The sequence below is a fragment of the Microcaecilia unicolor genome, chromosome 1, assembly GCF_901765095.1.
Source record: "Microcaecilia unicolor chromosome 1, aMicUni1.1, whole genome shotgun sequence".
Lineage (NCBI taxonomy): Eukaryota > Metazoa > Chordata > Amphibia > Gymnophiona > Siphonopidae > Microcaecilia > Microcaecilia unicolor.
The window spans coordinates 658,978,563-658,999,875 of NC_044031.1; the positions used below are offsets into that span (position 1 = coordinate 658,978,563).

General features: G+C 45.6%; 1 protein-coding gene across 1 annotated transcript in view; it reads right to left on the bottom strand.

Moving 5' to 3' along the window:
* Positions 1-21,313, bottom strand: part of SIN3A (SIN3 transcription regulator family member A) — a 399,111-nt gene that overhangs the window by 317,213 nt on the left and 60,585 nt on the right. Inside the window, exon 3 of the mRNA XM_030186804.1 lies at positions 11,692-11,912. Coding sequence (XP_030042664.1) covers positions 11,692-11,880 — 189 coding nt within the window. The 5' untranslated portion in view covers positions 11,881-11,912. The remainder of the gene's footprint in view (positions 1-11,691; positions 11,913-21,313) is intronic.

Genomic DNA, 21,313 nt, shown 5'->3' on the forward strand with positions numbered 1-21,313 from the left:
TACGTCTCCCGTGGATTTCTACTCCCTAAGTGCATCACTTTGCATTTCTTCGCATTGAATTTGAATTGCCAAACCTTAGACCATTTTTCTAGCTTCTGCAGATCTTTTTTCATGTTTTCCACTCCCTCCTGGGTATCTACTCCGTTACAAATCTTAGTATCATCCGCAAAAAGGCAAACTTTACCTTCTAACCCTTCGGCAATGTCACTCACAAATATATTGAACAGAATCGGCCCCAGCACCGATCCCTGAGGCACTCCACTACTCACCTCTCACCCGAGCGAATTCCATTTACCACCACCCTCTGGAGTCTGTCAACCAGTTCCTAATCCAGTTCACCACGTCGGGTCCTATCTTCAGCCTGTCTAGTTTATTCAAGAGCCTCCTGTGGGGAACCGTGTCAAAAGCTTTGCTGAAATCTAAGTAGATTACATCTATAGCACGTCCATGATTCAATTCTCCGGTCACCCAGTCAAAGAATTCAATGAGATTCGTTTCGCACGATTTACCTTTTGGTAAAACCATGTTGTCTCGGATCTTGTAACTTATTGGTTTCCAAGAAATTTACTATCCTTTCCTTCAGCATCGCTTCCATTACTTTTCAAATAACCGAAGTGAAGCTTACCGGCCTGTAGTTTCCAGCTTCTTCCCTATCACCACTTTTGTGAAGAGGGGCCACATCCGCTCTTCTCCAATCCCATGGAACATAAGTACATAAGTAATGCCATACTGGGAAAAGACCAAGGGTCCATCAAGCCCAGCATCCTGTCCACGACAGCGGCCAATCCAGGCCAAGTGCACCTGGCAAGCTTCCCAAACGTACAAACATTCTATACATGTTATTCCTGGAATTTTGGAGTTTTCCAAGTCCGTTTAGTAGCGGTTTATGGACTTGTCCTTTAGGAAACCGTCCAACCCCTTTTTAAACTCTGCTAAGCTAACCACCTTCACCACTTTCTCCGGCAACGAATTCCAGAGTTTAATTACACGTTGGGTGAAGAAAAATTTTCTCCGATTTGTTTTAAATTTACTACACTGTAGTTTCATCGCATGCCCCCTAGTCCTAGTATTTTTGGAAAGCGTGAACAGACGCTTCACATCCACCTGTTCCACTCCACTCATTATTTTATATACCTCTATCATGTCTCCCCTCAGCCGTCTCTTCTCCAAGCTGTATAGCCCTAGCCTCCTTAGTCTTTCTTCATAGGGAAGTCGTCCCATCCCCGCTATCATTTTAGTCGCCCTTCGCTGCACCTTTTCCAATTCTACTATATCTTTCTTGAGATGCGGCGACCAGAATTGAACACAATACTCAAGGTGCGGTCGCACCATGGAGCGATACAACGGCATTATAACATCCTCACACCTGTTTTCCATACCTTTCCTGATAATACCCAACATTCTATTCGCTTTCTTAGCCGCAGCAGCACACTGAGCAGAAGGTTTCAGTGTGTTATCGACGACAACACCCAGATCCCTTTCTTGGTCTGTAACTCCTAACGTGGAACCTTGCATGACGTAGCTATAATTCGGGTTCTTTTTCCCCACATGCATCACCTTGCACTTGCTCACATTAAACGTCATCTGCCATTTAGCCGCCCAGTCTCCCAGTCTCGTAAGGTCCTCTTGTAATTTTTCACAATCCTGTCGCGATTTAACGACTTTGAATAACTTTGTGTCATCAGCAAATTTAATTACCTCGCTAGTTACTCCCATCTCTAAATCATTTATAAATATATTAAAAAGCAGCGGTCCTAGCACGGACCCCTGAGGAACCCCACTAACTACCCTTCTCCATTGTGAATACTGCCCATTTAACCCCACTCTCTGTTTCCTATCCTTCAACCAGTTTTTAATCCACAATAGGACATTTCCTCCTATCCCATGACCCTCCAATTTCCTCTATAGCCTTTCATGAGGTACCTTGTCAAACGCCTTTTGAAAATCCAGATACACAATATCAACCGACTCCCCTTTGTCCACATGTTTGTTCACTCCTTCAAAGAATTGAAGTAAATTGGTCAGGCAAGATTTCCCCACACAAAAGCCATGCTGACTTGGTCTCAGTAATCCATGTCCTCGGATGTGCTCTGTAATTTTGTTTTTGATAATAGCCTCTACCATTTTCCCCGGCACCGACGTCAGACTCACCGGTCTATAATTTCCCGGATCTCCCCTGGAGCCTTTTTTAAAAATGGGCGTTACATTGGCCACCCTCCAATCTTCCGGTACCACGCTCGATTTTAAGGATAAGTTGCATATCACTAGCAGTAGCTCCGCAAGCTCGTTTTTCAGTTCTATCAGTACTCTAGGATGAATACCATCCGATCCAGGAGATTTGCTACTCTTCAGTTTGCCGAACTGCCCATTTACGTCCTCCAGGTTTACCGTGAAGTCAGTAAGTTTCTCCGACTCGTCCGCTTGAAATACCATTTCCGACACCGGTATCCCACCCAAATCTTCCTCGGTGAAGACCGAAGCAAAGAATTCATTCAGTCTCTCCGCTACGTCTTTGTCTTCCTTGATCGCCCCTTTTACCCCTCGGTCATCCAGCGGCCCAACCGATTCTTTTGCCGGCTTCCTGCTTTTAATATACCGAAAAAAAATTTTACTATGTTTTTTTGCCTCTAATGCTATCTTTTTTTCATACTCCCTCTTGGCCTTCTTAATCTGCGCCTTGCATTTGCTTTGACACTCCTTATGCTGTTTCTTGTTATTTTCAGACGGTTCCTTCTTCCATTTTCTGAAGGCGTTTCTTTTAGCCCTAATAGCTTCCTTCACCTCACTTTTCAACCAGGCCGGGTGTCTTTTGGACTTCCGTCTTTCTTTTCTAATTCGCGGAATATGTATGGCCTGGGCCTCCAGGATGGTATTTTTGAACAGCGTCCACGCCTGTTGTACAGTTTTTACTCTCTCAGTTGCCCCCCTAAGTTTTTTTTTTACCGTTCTTCTCATTTTATCATAGTCTCCTTTTTTAAAGTTAAACGCTAACGTATTTGACTTTCTGTGTACAGTTACTTCAAGGTTGATGTCAAAACTGATCATATTATGGTCACTGTTATCAAGCGGCCCCAGTACCATAACGTCCCTCACCAGATCATGCGCTCCACTAAGGACCAAGTCTAGAATTTTTCCTTCTCTCGTCGGCTCCTGCACCAGTTGCTCCATAAAGCTGTCCTTGATTTCATCAAGGAATTGTATCTCTGTAGCGTGTCCCGATGTTACATTTACCCAGTCTATATTTGGATAATTGAAGTCACCCATTATTATCGCGTCTCTGATTTCTTTTATCATTTCTGTGTCTACCTGCTCATCCTGGCGAGGCGGACGGTAGTACACTCCTATCACCATTTTTTCCCCTTTTATACATGGAATTTCAACCCACAGTGATTCAAAGGTGTGATTTGTGTCCTGCTGAATTTGTAATCTATCTGAGTCAAGGCTCTCTTTAATATACAATGCTACCCCTCCACCAGTCCGGTCTACCCTATCATTACGATATACTTTGTACCCCGGTATGACAGTGTCCCACTGGTTATCCTCCTTCCACCAGGTCTCAGTAATGCCTATTATATCCAATTTTTCATTTAGTGCAATATATTCCAACTCTCCCATCTTATTTCTTAGACTCCTAGCATTTGCATATAGACATTTCAGAGTATGTTTGTTGTTCTTTTTTGCATGATGCTTAGTACCTGACACTATTGATTTGACATCTTTTGTCTGATCTTTAGTTGTATTTAAGGGCACCTGGCCTACCATGGTCTGTTGTGCAACCTCACTATCCAGAAACCCTATCTTCCCTGTTTGTGAGGTATCTTTGCAAGATACCTTTTCCCGAACCATGCGCTTTTGAGCGACTGTCGGCCTTTCCCCCATTTCTAGTTTAAAAGCTGCTCTATCTCCTTTTTAAATGCCGACGCCAGCAGCCTGGTCCCACCCTGGTTAAGGTGGAGCCCATCCTTTCGGAATAGGCTCCCCCTTCCCCAGAATGTTGCCCAGTTCCTAACAAATCTAAAACCCTCCTCCCTGCACCATCGTCTCATCCACGCATTGAGACTCTGGAGCTCTGCCTGTCTCTTGGGCCCTGCACGTGGAACAGGTAGCATTTCAGAAAATGCTACCCTAGAGGATCTGGATTTGAGCTTTCTACCTAAGAGCCTAAATTTGGCTTCCAGTACCTCTCTCCCACATTTTCCTATGTCATTGGTACCCACATGTACCAAGACAGCTGACTCCTCCCCAGCACTATCTAAAATCCTATCTAGGTGACGCGTGAGGTCCGCCACCTTCGCACCAGGCAGGCAAGTCACCAGGCGATCCTCACGTCCACCAGCCACCCAGCTATCTATATGCCTAATGATCGAATCACCAACTACAACAGCTATCCTAACCTTTCCCTCCCGGGCAGCACTTGGAGACATATCCTCAGTGCGAGAGGATAGTACATCCCCTGGTGGGCAGGTCCTGGCTAAAGGAGTACTTCCTACTTCACCAGGGTGATGCTCTCCTTCTAGGAGACCTCCCTCCTCCAAAGTAGCACAAGGGCTACTAGACTGGAGGTGGGACCTCTCTACAACATCCCTGTAGGTCTCCTCTATGTACCTCTCTGTCTCCCTCAGCTCCACCAAGTCTGCTACTCTAGCAAGGATTTATTAAACAAATCTTTAAGAGGACCCGTCAGAACCTCTCTGAGCTCCCTCAATATCCTGGGGTGGGTCCCGTCCGGTCCCAAGGCTTTGTCCACCTTTAGATTTTCAAGTTGTTCATACACAATCTCTTCCATGAACGGTGCTATATCCACTCCATTCTCATATTGTCATGTTTTCCAAAAAGCGCAGGAACGCGGATTGTGAGCCCTTGGGCCACTGCCGAGGAGCGGCAGTGGCAGGCAAAACCACCCCAAACAGGGATAAGGCAGAACTCTGACAGGGCCAGCTAGACTTCACCTGCACTTGACCACCGTTCCTCAGGAGTTGAGCCCCTGAGTGCAGGTGACCGGCAGGACTTACCGGACAGGGCCGGAACTGGATACCAGCAGGATACACACAGGGACTAGAATACCCAGGGAGGCTAGGCAGAATACTAGACTAGGACTCTCAGACAGACAAGGGACAGAACTGAAAGCTGCCAGGCAGCCACTGAAACAGGGAAAAAACACTGATAGATAAGAGACAGAACTGAAAGCTGCCAGGCAGCCACTGAAACAGGGAAAAAACACTGATAGATAAGAGACAGAACTGAAAGCTGCCAGGCAGCCACTGAACAAGAAACACAGACAACCTAGAACTAGGCAAAGACATACAAACAAGAAACAAGACTGGGAAACAAGCAATAAAGTACAAGAAGCTACACAAAGACTAAACTAGAATCAGGCAAGAACACAGACTATAAACTGGACTAGGCAGAAGTGCAGCCAGCACCAACAAACCAGGGCCTTAGGCGATGCAAAGGCCAAGCAGAGAGTTTCCAAATGGCTAATAAGCCCATCAGCAGCTGAGATTCAGCTGTAGCAATCACCAGGCAGCTACAGGTGCTGTGCAGGCTCAAACAAGACAAGTCTGGCAGGCCGGAAGATCCGGACTGGGCTGAAAGTCTGGAACGGGAAACAGCACACAATCAGAAACTAGACCAAGAATACACACCAGAGCACAGGCAGAAGCATACTGAAACAGAGAGAGGCTTAACACACACAGGTGCAGTATAGTAATCAGAGACAGAACTAACTCAGGAAGGACAGACAGAAGCCAGCTGACCGCCAGAAATAAGGTAAGCCTGAGAGGGGTCACGACCACAGATGTGACACATATGTACTTTTGCTAGTCAATCGTGGTCCTTCTCCAGAATTTTCTTCTGTGAAAACAGAACAACAAGTATCTATTTAACAAATTTGCTTTTTCTTCATCATTATCTACATAGCGGTTCGCAACATCTTTCAGTCTCACAATTCCCTTTTTAGTCTTCCTTCAGAACGGAACCCGAAAAAAAACCTAACCAACTGCAACAAAACCACAGACAGTAAACCGGGCGGGGGGGGGGGGGGGGGGGGGGGGCGGGCTCTGGATTGATCTGTTGGGACTAATGTAAAGAAAATTATCAAATAAGAATTAATTTTTTCTTCCATGGCGTCCCACAGATCAATCCAGAGACTTGTGGGATGTACCCAAGTAGTCCTCATGTAGGGCAGGACAACCCCAACCCGGCAGAAAACACCGACAAGCCAAACACCGCATCTTGACGAGCTGCCACATCCATCCGATAATGAGTGAATGTATGGACCGAAGCCCATGTAACTGCCCTGCAGATATCTTCCAGAAAAACCAAACGGGACTCTGCATAGGAAGCTTGAGCTCGCGTAGAATGAGCACGAACTTGCAAAGGGGCTTGCTTGCCCAATGCCACGTATGCCAAAGAGAAGACCTCCCGCAACCAGCTATGGTGTCCTTGGACCCTTCTTACTGCCTCCAAAAAGGACGAAGAGATGGTCAGAAAGATAAAATTCATCACCTCCAAATACCTGAGAAGAGCCCGTCTCACCTCGAGGCAGAGTAGATCCCGGAATTGCTCAGGGTAATGTTCCCGGCGGAAGGCCAGCAAATGCAGAGACTACCCCAAGTGGAAACGAGAAACCACCTTGGGCAAAAACAAAAGGAACTGTCCTAATCGATACTCTCGCCTCCGTAAAACCAGAAAGGGTCTGCAACTCTGAAATTCTCCAAGTGGAAATAATGGCTACTAGCAAAAATCGCCTTCAAGGCGAGATCCTTAATCGTAATCCCCGATAAGGGTTCAAAAGGAGGACGCTGAAGCGCTTTGAGAACTACATTAAGATTCCAAGATGGCAGAACTGGCACGTGAGGAGGGCGCAAACGATTTACGCCCCTCACGAAACACAACCGGGTGGGAGGCGATGGACACCACCTGAACCTTAAGAGAACTCAACGAGAGTGATTTTTGTGCAGCCTCCTGAAGAAATGCAAGAATAAAAGATACTGAAGCCGAAGCCGCTGACAATCCCGAACTCGCACACCACAAATCGAAGGTATGCCACACCCTAGCATAAGCTATCGAGGTGGATCTTTTCCCAGCCTACAGCATCGTAGCAATAAACGCGTCCGGATACCCTTTTCTTCTCAACCTCGCCCTTTCAAGGGCCAGACCGTAAGACCAAAGGGGGAGGGATCCTCCATCGTGACTGGCACCTGCAGCAGGAGATCGTCCTGCGCAGGTAGCAGAAAACAACTAACAGAAGCCTGACCACATCTGCATACCAGGGTAGTCTGGGCCGATCCGGGGCCACTAGGATCACTCAACCGGGATGACTGGCAATGCGAGTCAGTAACCTGCCCACCATTGGCCACTGGGGAAAAGAATAGAGCAGGCTCCTGGGCCAAGGTTGAAGAAAGGCATCGATGCCTTCTGAGCCCAGCTCTCGTCCCCTGCTGAAGAAACGGGGAACCTTTGCAATGAATGCGGTGGCCGTTAGTCCATCTCTGGCATCCCCCAACGGGCAGTTATCTGATCGAAGGCCAGAGGTGAGAGCGTCCACCCCCCTGGCTCCAACTGGTGGCGACTGAGAAAATCTACTTGCACATTCTGTGACCCCATTATATGAGCCGCTGTTAAGAACGAGAGATGAGTCTCTGCCCAACGGCAGATCAGAGCTACCTCGAACGTTAGGGGTGCAACTCCTGGTGCCCCCGACAGTTTACGTAGGCGACCGTCGTCGCATTGTCCGAAAGAGCTCGAACTGGGCAATCACAGAGAAGAGACAGAGACTCTCAAAGGGCCAGACAAATCGCCCGTAACTCCAAGCGGTTAATGGACCATGACGCCTCCGTCAAAGTCCAAACGCCCTGGGCCGTCTGTTGCAGGCAATGAGCCCCACAGCCAGACAGTGACACATCCGTGGTCACTATCTTCCAGTCGAAGTTGCCAGAGGAATGCCCAACACCAGATTCTTTTGAATGAACCACCAGTGCATGATATTGTGTGAAGACGGGCCCAACATGGCACCCGAACCTTGTAATCCTCCGAGAGAGGAGACCAACGGCTCAGAAAGAGCCATTGGAGGGGGCGCATGTGAGCTCTGGCCCACTTTACTACGTCCAAGGTGGAGGCCATGGAACCTAAAACTTGTACATAGTTTCAAGCCCGCAGGTTTGGAGCGTGAAACAGCACTCGTAACTGAGCCTGTAACCGCTATGCTCAAGCTGAAAGAAGAGAAACTATCCCTGTACGGGTATTGAAGCACACCCCCAAGTATTCCAGTGTTTGGGAAGGCTTTAGGCTGCACTTTGGGAAGTTGATCACCCAACCAAGCGACTGAAGCAACCCCGACCACTTTGTCGGTTGCCCGACTCTCCTCGAAAGAAGACGCCCGCACAAGCCAGTCGTTTAGATAGGGATGGACCTGAATCCCTTCCTTCCTGGGATAGGCCACTACTACCAGGACCTTGGAAAAGGTCCAAGACTCTGTGGCTAGGCTGAAGAGCATCGCTTTGAATTGAAAATGACGACCGATCACTGCAAAGTGAAGAAAGCGCCTGTGGGGAGGCCAGATTGGAATGTGTAAATAGGCCTCTGAGATCGACAGATGTCAAAAACTCCCCTGGCTGTACCGCTATCGAGGGTTTCCATGCGGAAAAGCCGAACCCACAAAGACCTGTTGATGCACTTGAGATCTAAGACAGGTCGCCAAGAACCACCCTTTTTTGGCACCACAAAATAAATGGAGTATCGACCGCACCCTCTTTCTGCTGGGGGTACAGGCTGGCCTGCACCCAGCCATTGTAAGTTGAGGAGGGTGTGTCGAACGGCCCGCACCTTGGCAGGACATTTGCAAGGAGATTCCAGAAAAAAGTCTACTACCAGACGAGCCAATTCTAACTTGCAGCCATCTCTGATAAGGACCAGGGCCCCATCACTGGGAGGACCTGGCTGCGGGCTGGTTTCTGTTACCGGAAAGGAAGGCCTGCCTGTCACCTCGAAAGGGCTGAGGCTTCTGAGAAGACCTTGCTCTCTGAAAAGAGGCCCTGCGACCTGGACGGTAATGCCGTGTATCCCTAAACTTATGTCTAGGCCCCGCCAGTTGTACAAACTTGGACCTGTCCTCCGAGAGGCACTGGCCCTTAGTCACCGGGGTCCTTCACAATCTGTTCTAAGTCTGTCCCAAACAAAAGCTTTCCCCTAAAAGGAAGACATGCTAAACGTGACTTAGAGGCCACATCTGCAGCCCAATGCCACAACCACAGCCAGCAACGCGCGTTGATCGCTAGGTAAACCTCCTTCACCGAAGCCCTCAAAAGATCATAAAGGAGATCCGCAAGGAAGGCTAAACTGGACTCCAAAGCCGGCAAAACAGCCATGAGATCTTCCGGAGAGGAGGCTTTCTGTACCCACGATAAGCATGCCCATGCCACACAGGAGCCACAAACTGAGGCCTGCAGGGAAAGGGCCGCTACTTCAAAGAACAGCTTCAAGCAAGTCTCCAACTTATGATCCTGAGGGTCCTTGAGTGCCTTGCCCCCTTCCACAGGGAGAGTGGTTTTCTTAGTGACCGCTGTGATTAAGGAATCCACCATAGGGGCCTTCAGCAAGTCTAAGTCAGGAGCAGGTAGCGTGTAAAGACGCGACATAGCTCTAAGCAACCTTAAGCCCACTGTCCAGCGTATCCCACTGCGCCGAAATAAGGATTTTCATGGCCTCATGCACATGAAAGGAACAAGGTGGGCATTTGGTGCCAGACATAATAAGAGGGCACCGGACCTGTTCCCCCTGACAAATCAGGGGGGGAAATGCCAAAACCTCAAAAGCGCTAACAATCAGGGAGGGAAGCTCTTCCCTGCAAAAAAAAAAAAAAAAAAAAGGCGGGCAGTTCCCCCCTCCTCAGAGGGCAGGGTGACCTCATCTGCCAAATCCAAAGATTCTGAGAGAGAGCCCAGAGACAAAACCGGGCCATCTGTGTCACCCAGGGACGTTTTGGCAGGAAAGACTGGTAGGCTGTAGCAACCGAAGTTTGCTGAGGAAGAGACAGGGCTGCCTGAAGAGAAGCTCCTGATTTCTTCAAAAGAAAGGCATTATGCATTAATAAAACAAAATCCGGGGGAAAAAGGAACTGCAAGGGACTCCCCTGCTCCCTGTACATCGCTTCCCTCCATCGCAGCCTGTGCCACAGAAGCGCGCTGCACCTCTTGACTATCAAGCGCCACGTGCGGACCAGGTTGCGCCTGAGAGGAAAAAATGGCACCCACCAACGTGCACTGCACTAAACCGCCGAAACTATCCCCTGCGCTTCCGACTCACCGGACACCTGAGGGGAACTCCCGTCGCGCTGAACACCCGCTGCAGGCTGACAGCGGCAGGACTCACACTCCCCCGATGCTGCTCTCCGGCCCCCACACCGGGAGCAGCACTTAGCCACCTCAGAAGCCACTGACATGCTCCACCGACTGCCCCAAAACTGACTCTGCAGAACGTCTAGTTCCTCCTTATGATTAAACAAAAACAAAGTCTCTTACCTTTTTTTTTTAGTCAAGAGAGAAAGGAAACACCCAATCAGGCCAACAGCCCCGGGCGACGGAGGAAAGGTAGGGGGAGACCGGGAGGGACCTGGCACCACCAGGTGCACACCACAAGCTGCAAACAGCCACTCAACCCGTCTGTGCTAAACTAGGCTCAAAGGACACCAGTAGCCAAATCAAACCAGAGCTGCACAGATATATCCCTCCACCTGCTAGATAGAGAGAATACTGAAGTTCAGTTGGCTGCACAAGTCCACATATAGCAAACCTCAGAGGTTCTCTATCTCCACCTACTGGTAGAGGGACACAACCCACAAGTCTCTGGATTGATCTGTGGGACGCCATGGAATATCTATTTTAGAAGAATAAAAATCTAAAATATCAACAAAGCAGAACTGGAATATGAGCATTCCTGTGGCAGTACACAGACGTTCATGTTCTGAAATAGTAACATAAAACATTTATAGGTCAGCCATTTTAGAAAACGCCCACTTTTCCTGAAGCTGTCAGAACACAGACTTTTAGGTGAATGCCTTCCGCTTTGCAAACGGAGTCTGAAAATAAGTAAATCTGAAACCAATGCAGTTGGGCATTGGAAGGCACGTCAATGGAGAGTCCTAGTCCATTATACATTGTTGTCTTCGTTTCAGATAAGTAGCTTCTTTCTTTATGCAGTGAAGAGCAACTCATTTTAATAAACATTTTTGATTTGGACATTGTCATTGAGGACATGATATATGTTTGTTGTAGGGCATCATTTCTCACTATTACTAGGGGGGCACCAGTGAATGAAAAAAAGTCTTCTGATTTAGCAACTTAATATCTGTGGTTGCTTAATGGGCAAGTAGATTTTCTGAGGGACCATCTTTTTGCATTTAGAATATTTAGCATAGCATATATTCTTATTGTTAAAAAAAAAAAAGTACGGTCATTGCATAAATGATAACATGGTGGCTACAGAACAACTGGTACTTTGAACATTTTGGAAATATTGTGTTAAGTAATTCCTCAATCATGGGGGGGTGCGGGGAGACACCCCCCCCCCCCCAATACCAGTTTGTATTAGAATAGGCACATATCAAAACCTATCCAACCAATAGCAAGTAATGAAAAGTTAGGTTAATAGGGGCTCTCCTGAGGGAATAAATATATGAACTTCAGTGTATACCTGGTAGCTAGGAGTTACTGAGTACTGAATTCCTGTGGCAGGCTGCATGCCCTCTGAAACAGCTTCATAAACAGGAGGTGCCGGTGCAAGCACACGGTGCTGATGCTGAAAGGTATCAGTGCTGCTGGCAATACGGCGCTGCTGTGCCGGATACACAGGCGACTCCTGCTCATCCAATCGCCGCTTCATCTTCAACTCATACTCGAGCACGTGCTACAGACCTGGGGAAATAAGCCCAACAACCTGGTTAGCATAAACTTTAAATGAAGTGTCAAAGTGGTGGCCACTAGAAGGATACAACTCTAAACAAACCTTGGTGAGAAACAAGCTACTTTCATGAGGACATTTCAGACACAAGTTTTTAAAAACCAGCATTAATTTCCAAACGCCAAGGAAAGTGCTATATGCCTTCAGTAATGGCTTTTGGTGTCACATGACTAGTGTTATCTCCCTCTGCACAAACCAGATCATTCCAGCTTCTCTTAGTACACTACTAGCCTGAGCACCCAACTAATTTATTATTATTTTTAATTTTCTTTTTACTACAGAAGTTTCACATTTTATTGGTACAATCAACTTCACCTTTACCATGATACTGGACTATAAAAGCAACGTATACTTATAGAAATTTCAGCAAGTCTACCGAGTGATAGAGCTAAAAAGGGAACTAAAAACTAAATAGAAAAAGTTTGCTTCCAAATTTGCATGTCCAGGGACCGCATTCTCCCTCCCTTCCCAGGCACTCCAGTATAGGGAAGCCCTGTATTGAAGCGCCACCGAAAACCTTCCGCAGCCTTCTATAAACCAATGCTACTTACCTGGTCCTAGGGAAGAATCCTTTGATCAGCCACCATCTTAATGGCAGTGATCAAGCTGACTAATATTGTTGGCTTGTCAGACCACTATTTTCCAAGATGGCATCAGATGAAGGATGACACCAGTGGGACACTTCCCAGGGATCAGATCTGGCCATGGACAAGGGCCTCCCTGTGCCAGGGTGCCCTGGAACCTACAGGACCCCAGCTTAAGGATCCAATACTGAAATGTTAAAAGGTTTCCCCTCAGAATTCCACCCAAGTCAATGGAAACTGAAATCTTTACTTCACTTTTAAAATATCAACACAACACTATTGGGAAATTACTGTGCTAACCCTTAGTGAAGTTTGCTACACTGATATGCTGCTGCTTAACATATTTCTACGCTAACTGCAATTAGTTTAGCCAATAATTATTTATGCATTCTAATCCTTGCTACATTAGAATTAGAGCACTAAAGAAAAAGTTAGCCTTATCTTTTATGTAACTTGCTATACTGAGATTAACAATGATGTAATCAACTGTACTAAAAGCGTACCAACTGTTTGCAGTCCCTGATCCTTTCCCTCAAACATCAGAAGACAGTGGCACTCTATCCCTGTGTCAGACGGCTCAATTTTGCAGTCTGAACTAGGCAAAGCTCGATAAGACTAAAATCTGTAGGGATCACATGGTTGATAAGCCAGAGGCAGCTGCCAAAGGAAAGAAAGCAGGGGGAAAGAAAAGGTTTACTGGGCCAAAAAAAAAAAAAATGTATGTTGGCTGCCTGGGGTATGAAGCTCTTTTCTACCAACCCAAGACAGACGTGGGAGGAGGAGTAAAGTAACACTGAACAGCTAGATTTATAGGGCATGCAAAGACCCCCCCCCCCCCCCCCCCCCATATGTGATGACAGAAAAAGGTATACCTCCCCTTATAATCTTTAATTTGGAAAGTTAACTTCTAATTTATAATTATTATTTCAAAAAGTCATACTGCATGCAAATTTTTGTGTTCATTCTCATAGGTAAAAAGCACTCTTTGAAGACTGCCCACCTTGCATACAGGTAAACATTTAATGGAGGCCTTTCTAGGGCCAGAGTCTGAGCAGGGACACTGGAGTTGCTTAACTGTAGCAGAGTTTCTCTGTAGACAGCAGGGAAATGAAGTCCTCTGCAAATTTAATCACCTCACTCGTCGTTATAATTTCCGTATCATTCATAAATATGTTAAACAGCACCGGTCCCTGTACAGATCCCTGTGGCAGTCCACTATTCACCCTCCTCCACTGAGAGAAATGACCATTTAATCCTGCCCTTTGTTTTCTAGCCAATGACCAATTCTAATCCACATCAGAATATTGTCTCCTATCCCATGACTCTTTAATTTTCTTAGGAGTCTCTCATGAGGAATGTCATCAAAGGTTTTCTGAAAATCTACATCTACTATTTATTTATTTATTGCATTTGTATCCCACATTTTCCCACCTATTTGCTATAATCAAGCAGCTCACTTTTATCCACATGTTTATTCGCGCTGCCAAAGAAATGAAGCAAATAGGCAAGGTAAGACTTTCTGTGACTGAACCCATGCTGTCTCATTAAACCATGTTTGTATGTCCTGTAATTTTATTCTTTACTAGTAAAAAAAGGCCCGTTTCTGGAACGAATGAAACGGGCGCTAGCAAGGTTTTCCTGGGAGTGTGTATGTTTGAGAGAGAGAGCCAGAGTGAATGTACGGGTGTGTGACAGAGTGAGACTGTCTGTGTGACAGTGTGTGTGTGAGAATGAGAGTGTGTGACAGGGCCCCCTCCCCTGTTCCTAATGCCCCTCACCCCGTTCCCTCCCCTCCTTTTCCCCCTTCTTCCCACACTTTGGGTTCCTTAAGGCTTTCAAAAGTCTATGTACCCCCGTGGCCCTAACACCCAGTATCCGGATACCCCACACTTTCCTCCTCACCCCTCTCCCAAGATGTAATACTTTCACGTCCTTCATTTTTTTTAAAAAGTGTCCTATCTACCCTGTGTACAAATGCCCGGCATTCAGATTGTGTTCCTCTCGTAAATTTTCCTTTCATTCATTCAGAACTTGCCCCCCCCCCCCCCTGAACACTTTTGGTTCTTTCAGTCTTTTAAAACTCTCCTATGTACCCTGTGTGCTAATGGCCAGTATTGAGACTGTTTTCCTTTCCCAATTGTTCCCCCCTCCCCCCCCCCATTTAACACTTTCGGTTCCTTCAGTCTTTTAAAACTCTCCTATCAACCCTGTGTCCTAATGGCCTACAGATTGTTTTGCTTTGCCAAATTGTCTGTCACTGATGTCACTGAGGTCAGTGGGTGCCTGCCTAGCAGACCACTCCCAGCAGGCACGGTCCCAAGCACATCCTGTTGGAGGTGAGAATTATTATATAGGATTAGTTTCCACTATTTCCCCGCTATGGCCTTGTCCACTGAGTGCTCCTTTTGCTCCTTCAAGATCTAAGTCTCGCAGATTCCCTCTTAGGCTTTCTGCTTCTGATACACCTAAAAAAGTAGCACTGTGAGTTTTAGCCTCTGCAGGAAGTTTCTCTTCATATTCTTTTAGCCTTCTTTATCAATGCTTTGTATCTGACTTGCCAGTACTTATGTTGCTTCTTATTTTCTTCATTTGTATCCTTTTCCATTCTTTGAAGAACATTATTTTGTCTCTAATGGTCTCTTTCAATTCACCTTTTAACCATGCTGGCTGTTTTCTCTTCTTTCCACCTTTGTAAATATATGGAATGCATCTGGTCTAAACTTTCAAGATGGAATTTTTGAACCATGTCCATGCCTGATTTAGTATCCAACCTTTGCAGCTGACCCTTTTAGCTTCTTTTTAACCATGTCCATGCCTGATTTAGTATCCAACCTTTGCAGCTGACCCTTTTAGCTTCTTTTTAACCATTTTCCTCATTTTATTATAGTCACCATTTTGAAAATTAAATGCAGCTACAGCAGAATTCATTTATGGCTTCATTCCAGATAGTAACTCAAAGTTGATCATCTTATAATCAGTTTCCCAGGTGACCCAACACCATTACCTCTCATACCATGCCCTGAACACCACCAAGGACTAGATCTAAAATGGCTCCCCCTCCTGTCGGTACCTGGACCAGTTGCTCCAAGAAGCAGTCATTTATTACATCTAGAAATTTTATCTCCATGGAGCTGCCTTCTAGCATATGTATATAGGCACTTCAAAACGTGTTTTTCCTCGCATTTACAAGCTGCTTAGAAGGTTGATGGTGATAGCATGCATCCTTTATCCTGCTCTCGCCATAAACACACCTGGCTTTCTTTCAGCATTGTTAAAACCTGTCTACAGGGTTTCAATACTATCCTCCAAGGATGCTCCAAACCAAAACCATGCGCTATTGGGTGACTGCTGGTCCCTCCCCCCCCCCCCCCCCCCCCAATTCAAGTTTAAAAGCTGCTCTCTCCTTTTTATAAGTTAGTACCAGCAGTCTGGTTCCATCCCTGTTAAGATGGAGCCCGTCCTTTCAGAATATTCTCCTCCTAACCCAGAATGTTGCCCAGTTCCTTACAAAATCCATCATCCTTGCACAATCTTCTCAAACAAGCATTGAGACTTTGGAACCCTGCCTGCTCTTGAGCCCTGCGCACGGAACAGGGAGCACTTCTGAAAATGCTACCCTGGAATGCTAAATAGTAGTAGTAGTAGTAGTAGGATCTGAACTTCAGCTTTCTACCTAAGAGTCTCTAAATTTGACTTCCAGAACCTCCATCCCACATTTTCCTATGACATTGGTATCCACACCTACCAAGACAGCTGTCTCTTCGCCAGCACTATCTAAGATCCTGTCTACATGATACAAAGGGGTCCTCCACCTTCGCACCAGGCAGCCAAGTGACCAGGCGATTCTCACATTCACCAGCCATCTACATGCCTAATGATTGAATCACCAAGTACAACAGCTGTCCTCACACCTGGGCAAAAGTTCTTGGCGACATATCCTCAGTGCAAGAGGATAGAGCATCCCCTGGTGGGCAGGTCCTGGCTACAGGAATACTTCCTAGTTCACCAGGGTGATTTCATTTTAGGAGACCTCCCTTCTCCAAGGCAGCATAGGGACTGCCTGACTGGAGGTGGGACTTCTCTACAATGTCTCTGTAGATCTCCTCTATTTATCTGTCTCCCTCAGCTCCTCCAAGTCTACGACTCTATAGCCAAAAGTATGGCGTAGTATGCTACTTACATTGTCAACACAATATGTAATAGAACATTTTAATAGACAGCATAGGGTATAAGCAAAGATAGAACACATAGATAGGTAAGAGAACAAGAGGAGTTAAAAAATAAGGTGATTAATTTAAAGAAAGTTGCACATGAAGTCAGAGGTGTGTGTGTGTGCGTTTACTTCTTCCATTACAGCCCTGGCTCAAGAACCAAGCTTTCACCTGCTTCCTGAAGTACATATAGTCTTGTGTTCCACACAGCTTTTCAAGTACAGCATTCCAGACTGTGGGGGCTACTCCACATAAGGATCGCTTGCAGGTATCACATCATCTTTGGAGAGGGTGTGGTTAGGGAAACCCCTTGGGCGGATGTCACCCTGTTCTTCAAGTACTTGGGGCCATTTCCTTTAAGGGCCTTGAAGATCAGACAAGAGTTTTAAATTTAGCCCTGTACTGGTAGACAATGAAGTTTTTGCAAAAATGGATGTGATGTAGTCACATTGCTTCCAACCTAAAAGGAGTCCTGCTACAGCATTCTGAATCAACTGGAGCTGGTGCACACCCTTTGTAGTCAACCATTGTAGAGTACATTACAGTAATCCAATTTTGATGTTATCATGGCACGCACAACTGGGATAAGATTTTCCTTCTCGATGTAAGGACAGAGGCAGCGTAGTTGTCGCAAATAGTAGAAGCAGTTCTTGAAAGTTGCTTGGATTTAGGGAATCAACATTAAGTAATGAATCTAACTCTAATTTCAAGGTTCCCGACTTGTGATTTGAGGGAGAGTTTGTACTTCCCAAAAGAGATTTTGATGTCAGGTATATGTCCACTTGTATTAGAGACACAGAGAAGCTAGGTTTTACTTGGGTTCAGGAAAAGTTTGTTGTGCTTGGCCCATTCTTGAATTGATGGTAGACAGGTAATCAGTTTATTCAGGGCTGATTATCTGAACCATGCAAATACAGTTCCATTGATACCTGTTTCTGTCAGTCATGCTACCATATCATAATCCACAATGTCAAAAGCTGCTGAGAATCCTAGCAGTACTAACACAGAGGCAAATCCCCTGTCTCAGTTTCTGTGATCATCTAGTAGGAATACAAGGACAGTTTCTAATCCATAACCGGGTCTGAATCCAGACCGACAAGGATCTAGCCAGTTTCTCTCTTCTAGCCAATCAATGAGTTGAACACAGCCTGTTTATTCTTTAAGTTTCTCTAGAAATGGGATGTTGGATTCTGGCTGGTTAACTTCCAAGTTTGTTATGGAAGGTTGTTTTTCTTCAGTGAAGGGTGAACCACTACCCTTTTTAATACTGTTGGTAGTTGCCCATTAGAAAGGAAAGGAGTTCACAATTTTAGTGGCACCTTCTACGAGACCCATACTTGCCTGCTGCACCATCTTTGATGGGCAGGAGTCGAGGGAGCAGGTAGTTGGTTGAAGATCTCTTAGGATGTTTGTCATGGCTCTCCTCTGCTATTGGGTTAAAAGTGTGTCATATGTCTCTGTCAGGAAGGGGCCAGTTTGTGCACACCTGGTTAACTGATTGGAGGGTAAATCATGGCAGAGACTTAATTTTGTTGGCAAAGTATGCAGCAAAATCATTGAAGTTCAGTTTTGACTGGGCAGGTTGGTTCTATTGTGGGGGTTGCAGTAGGCTGCTTACTATACTGAACAGCTGCTTGGTTGAACTGGCAGCTTGTGCAACGGTTTGAGAGAAATATTGTTTTTTGGTTGCTGTTAAGGCTTGGCGATACTGTGTCATGTGCTTACTAAAGTTTTTACCCTGTCTTCATCCAGGCGACATTACCACCATCTCCTTTCCAGTTTCTATCCTTCGGATTTGAGGATCCAAAGCTCTGGAGAAAACCAAGGTGAGTGTTTGTGAGTGGGGTATAAGACCTTTTTTAGTGGTGCCATCCTTTCTAAGGTCTTGGCTAAGTGTATATGGCAAATGTCAACCTGTTCTGACACTGTAGTTGTCTTTTCATTCACATGTGGATACTCCAAGGCCTCTACAAAATTCTCAATGGTCAGCTTTGTCTATGATCTCCTTCCAAACTCTGGGAGGTGCCATTTGTTTCAGGTGGTCACTTAGGGAAAATTTAATTAGAAAATGCTCTGACCATGATAGGGGTGTTATTTCAATTCTGCTATCCCAGAATTCTGGGATGTCAACCCCTTTGTAGAATACCAAATCTAGTATGTGACCCTTTTCGTGGGTTGGAGAATTGATCACCTGTGTGAATCCTACTGCTGTCATTGTGTCCAGAAAGGAAGCTTTAGTGGTATCTGGGGATTCAATGTGTAGATTGAAATCTCCCATGCTCACCATCCTAGGGTAATTCAGGGTCACCTAAGTAATCAGGTCTAGGAGTTCTTGCACAGATAATGTGTTGTTACAAGGTACTTGGTATACCACGAGTAGCCAGATTGGTTTCTCCTCTTCAAGACGGATTAGAAGATTATGATTCATTTAGCTTGGTTCTCATAGAAGGTGCTATCCCTCCACCCTGTCTTCCTGACCTTGGCTGATGTTGGATATTGAAGCCTGTTGGGCATAATTCATCCAGTGATAGACCCTCACTTCCTTCAAACTGGATTAAAAGAGATTGTGATTCATTTAGCTCAACTGCTACCCCTCCACCCTATCCTCCTGGTCTTGGTTGATTTTGGATATTGAAGCATGTTTGGCATAGTTCAGCCAGTGATAGACCCTCACTTTCATCTAGCCAGTCTAGTCTCCATAATCTTTTCCCCATAGTTTTAAAACTTGAATTTTCTGCCACAGCATTAACAGATAAGACTCTAGAAGGCACAGCAGGGCCTAATTCAGTCCTCATTCCCACCCGTCTGTAGCTCAACTCTTCATATATAGTCAGTCAATTATAACCAAGAGAAGTTTTCATTAGAGTTTTAATTATATTTAATTCATTTCTGAAAAGCAAACACTAAATAATTACATATACCATATAATCTTAAGGTTCTTTATATTGATCCGATATCCCAAGTACCTTAAGAAGTTTTCATTAAACAACTCTATAATACTAAGATGTAGCCAGCAGTCCAACAACAAGAGGGGTGCTATCCGGTCTTCTGCATTGAGTGTCACACATATATGATCATCTCCCAGTTGGTGAGTGGTTATATGTGTGTGCTCGATGCAAAGAGCTCCTAGCTCACAGAGTACAAGTCCATTCTCTTGAGGCTAAAGTAGCAGACTTAGAGGAGCTGAGGGAGATACAGGAGGCCTACATGGATGTTGTAGAGAAGTCCCATCTCCAGTCTGGCAGCCTCTGGGCTGCATTGGAGGAAGGAGGTCTTCTAAAAGGAGACCACCACCAAGGTGAAACGAAGTAATCCTGTAGCCAGGACCAGCCCACACGGGGAATACAATATCCTCTTGCACCGAGGATATGTCTCCAGGAGCTTCTGCCCAGGAGGGAAGGGTTAGGATGGCTGTTCTAGTTGGCAATTCAAGCATGTAGATAGCAGGGTAGCTGGTGGACGTGAGGATCGCCTGGCCACTTGCCTGCCTGGTGTGAAGGTGGCGGATTTCACACGTCACCTAGACAGGATTTTAAAAAGCGCTAGGGAGGAGCTGGCTGTTTTGGTACATGTGGCTACCAATAACATATGAAAACGTGTGGATGGAGGTTCTGGAAGTCAAATTTAGAGATCTTAAGTAGAAAGCATAAATCCAAAACCTCCTGGGTATAATTTTCAGAAGTGCACCACATTCTACACGCAGAGCTCAAGAGACAGGCAGAGCTCCTGCATCTCAATGCGTAGTTAAGGCATTGATGAGCGGAGGAGGGTTTTAGATTTGTAAGAAACTGGGAAACATTTTGGAGGAGCCTATTCCGGAATGATGGGCTCCACCTTAACCAAGGTGGGACCAGGATGCTGGCATTAGCATTTTAAAAGGAAATAGAGCAGCTTTTTAACTAGAAACTGGGGAAGACCGACAGTCGTTCAAAAGCGTATAGTTCGGAACAAGGCATTTTTCAAAGATATCACCAAAACAGGGACGATAGAGTACCCCGATAAGAGAGGTTGCAATAGACACCATAGTAGACCAGGTGTCTTTAAAACAAAAAGCAAACAAAAGATTGCAAATTATCACTGTCAATTGCTGAGCAAGATGTAAATAGCAACAGTTTGAAATGTCTATATGTGAATCCCAGAAGCCTAAGAAATGAGATGGAAGAATTAGAATATATTGCACTAAATGAAAAATTAGACATAAGCATCTCTGACACCTGGTGGAAGGAGGATAACCAGTGGGACACTATCATACCACGTAGTAGTGATAGGGTGGATCAAATTGGTGGAGGGGTAGCATTGTACATTAAGGAGGGCCTTGACTCAAATAGATTGAAAATTCTGCAGGATATAAAACACATTTAGGAATCCCTATGGATTGAAATTCCACTTGTAAAGGGGAAAAGGATAGTGCTAGGAGTGTACTACCATCCACCTTGCTAGGATGAACAGATAGATGTAGAAATATCAGAAATTAGGGAGGCTAACAAACTGGGGAACAATAATAATGGGCAATTTCAATTACCCCAACACTGACTGGGTATATATAACAGTGCATGTTAG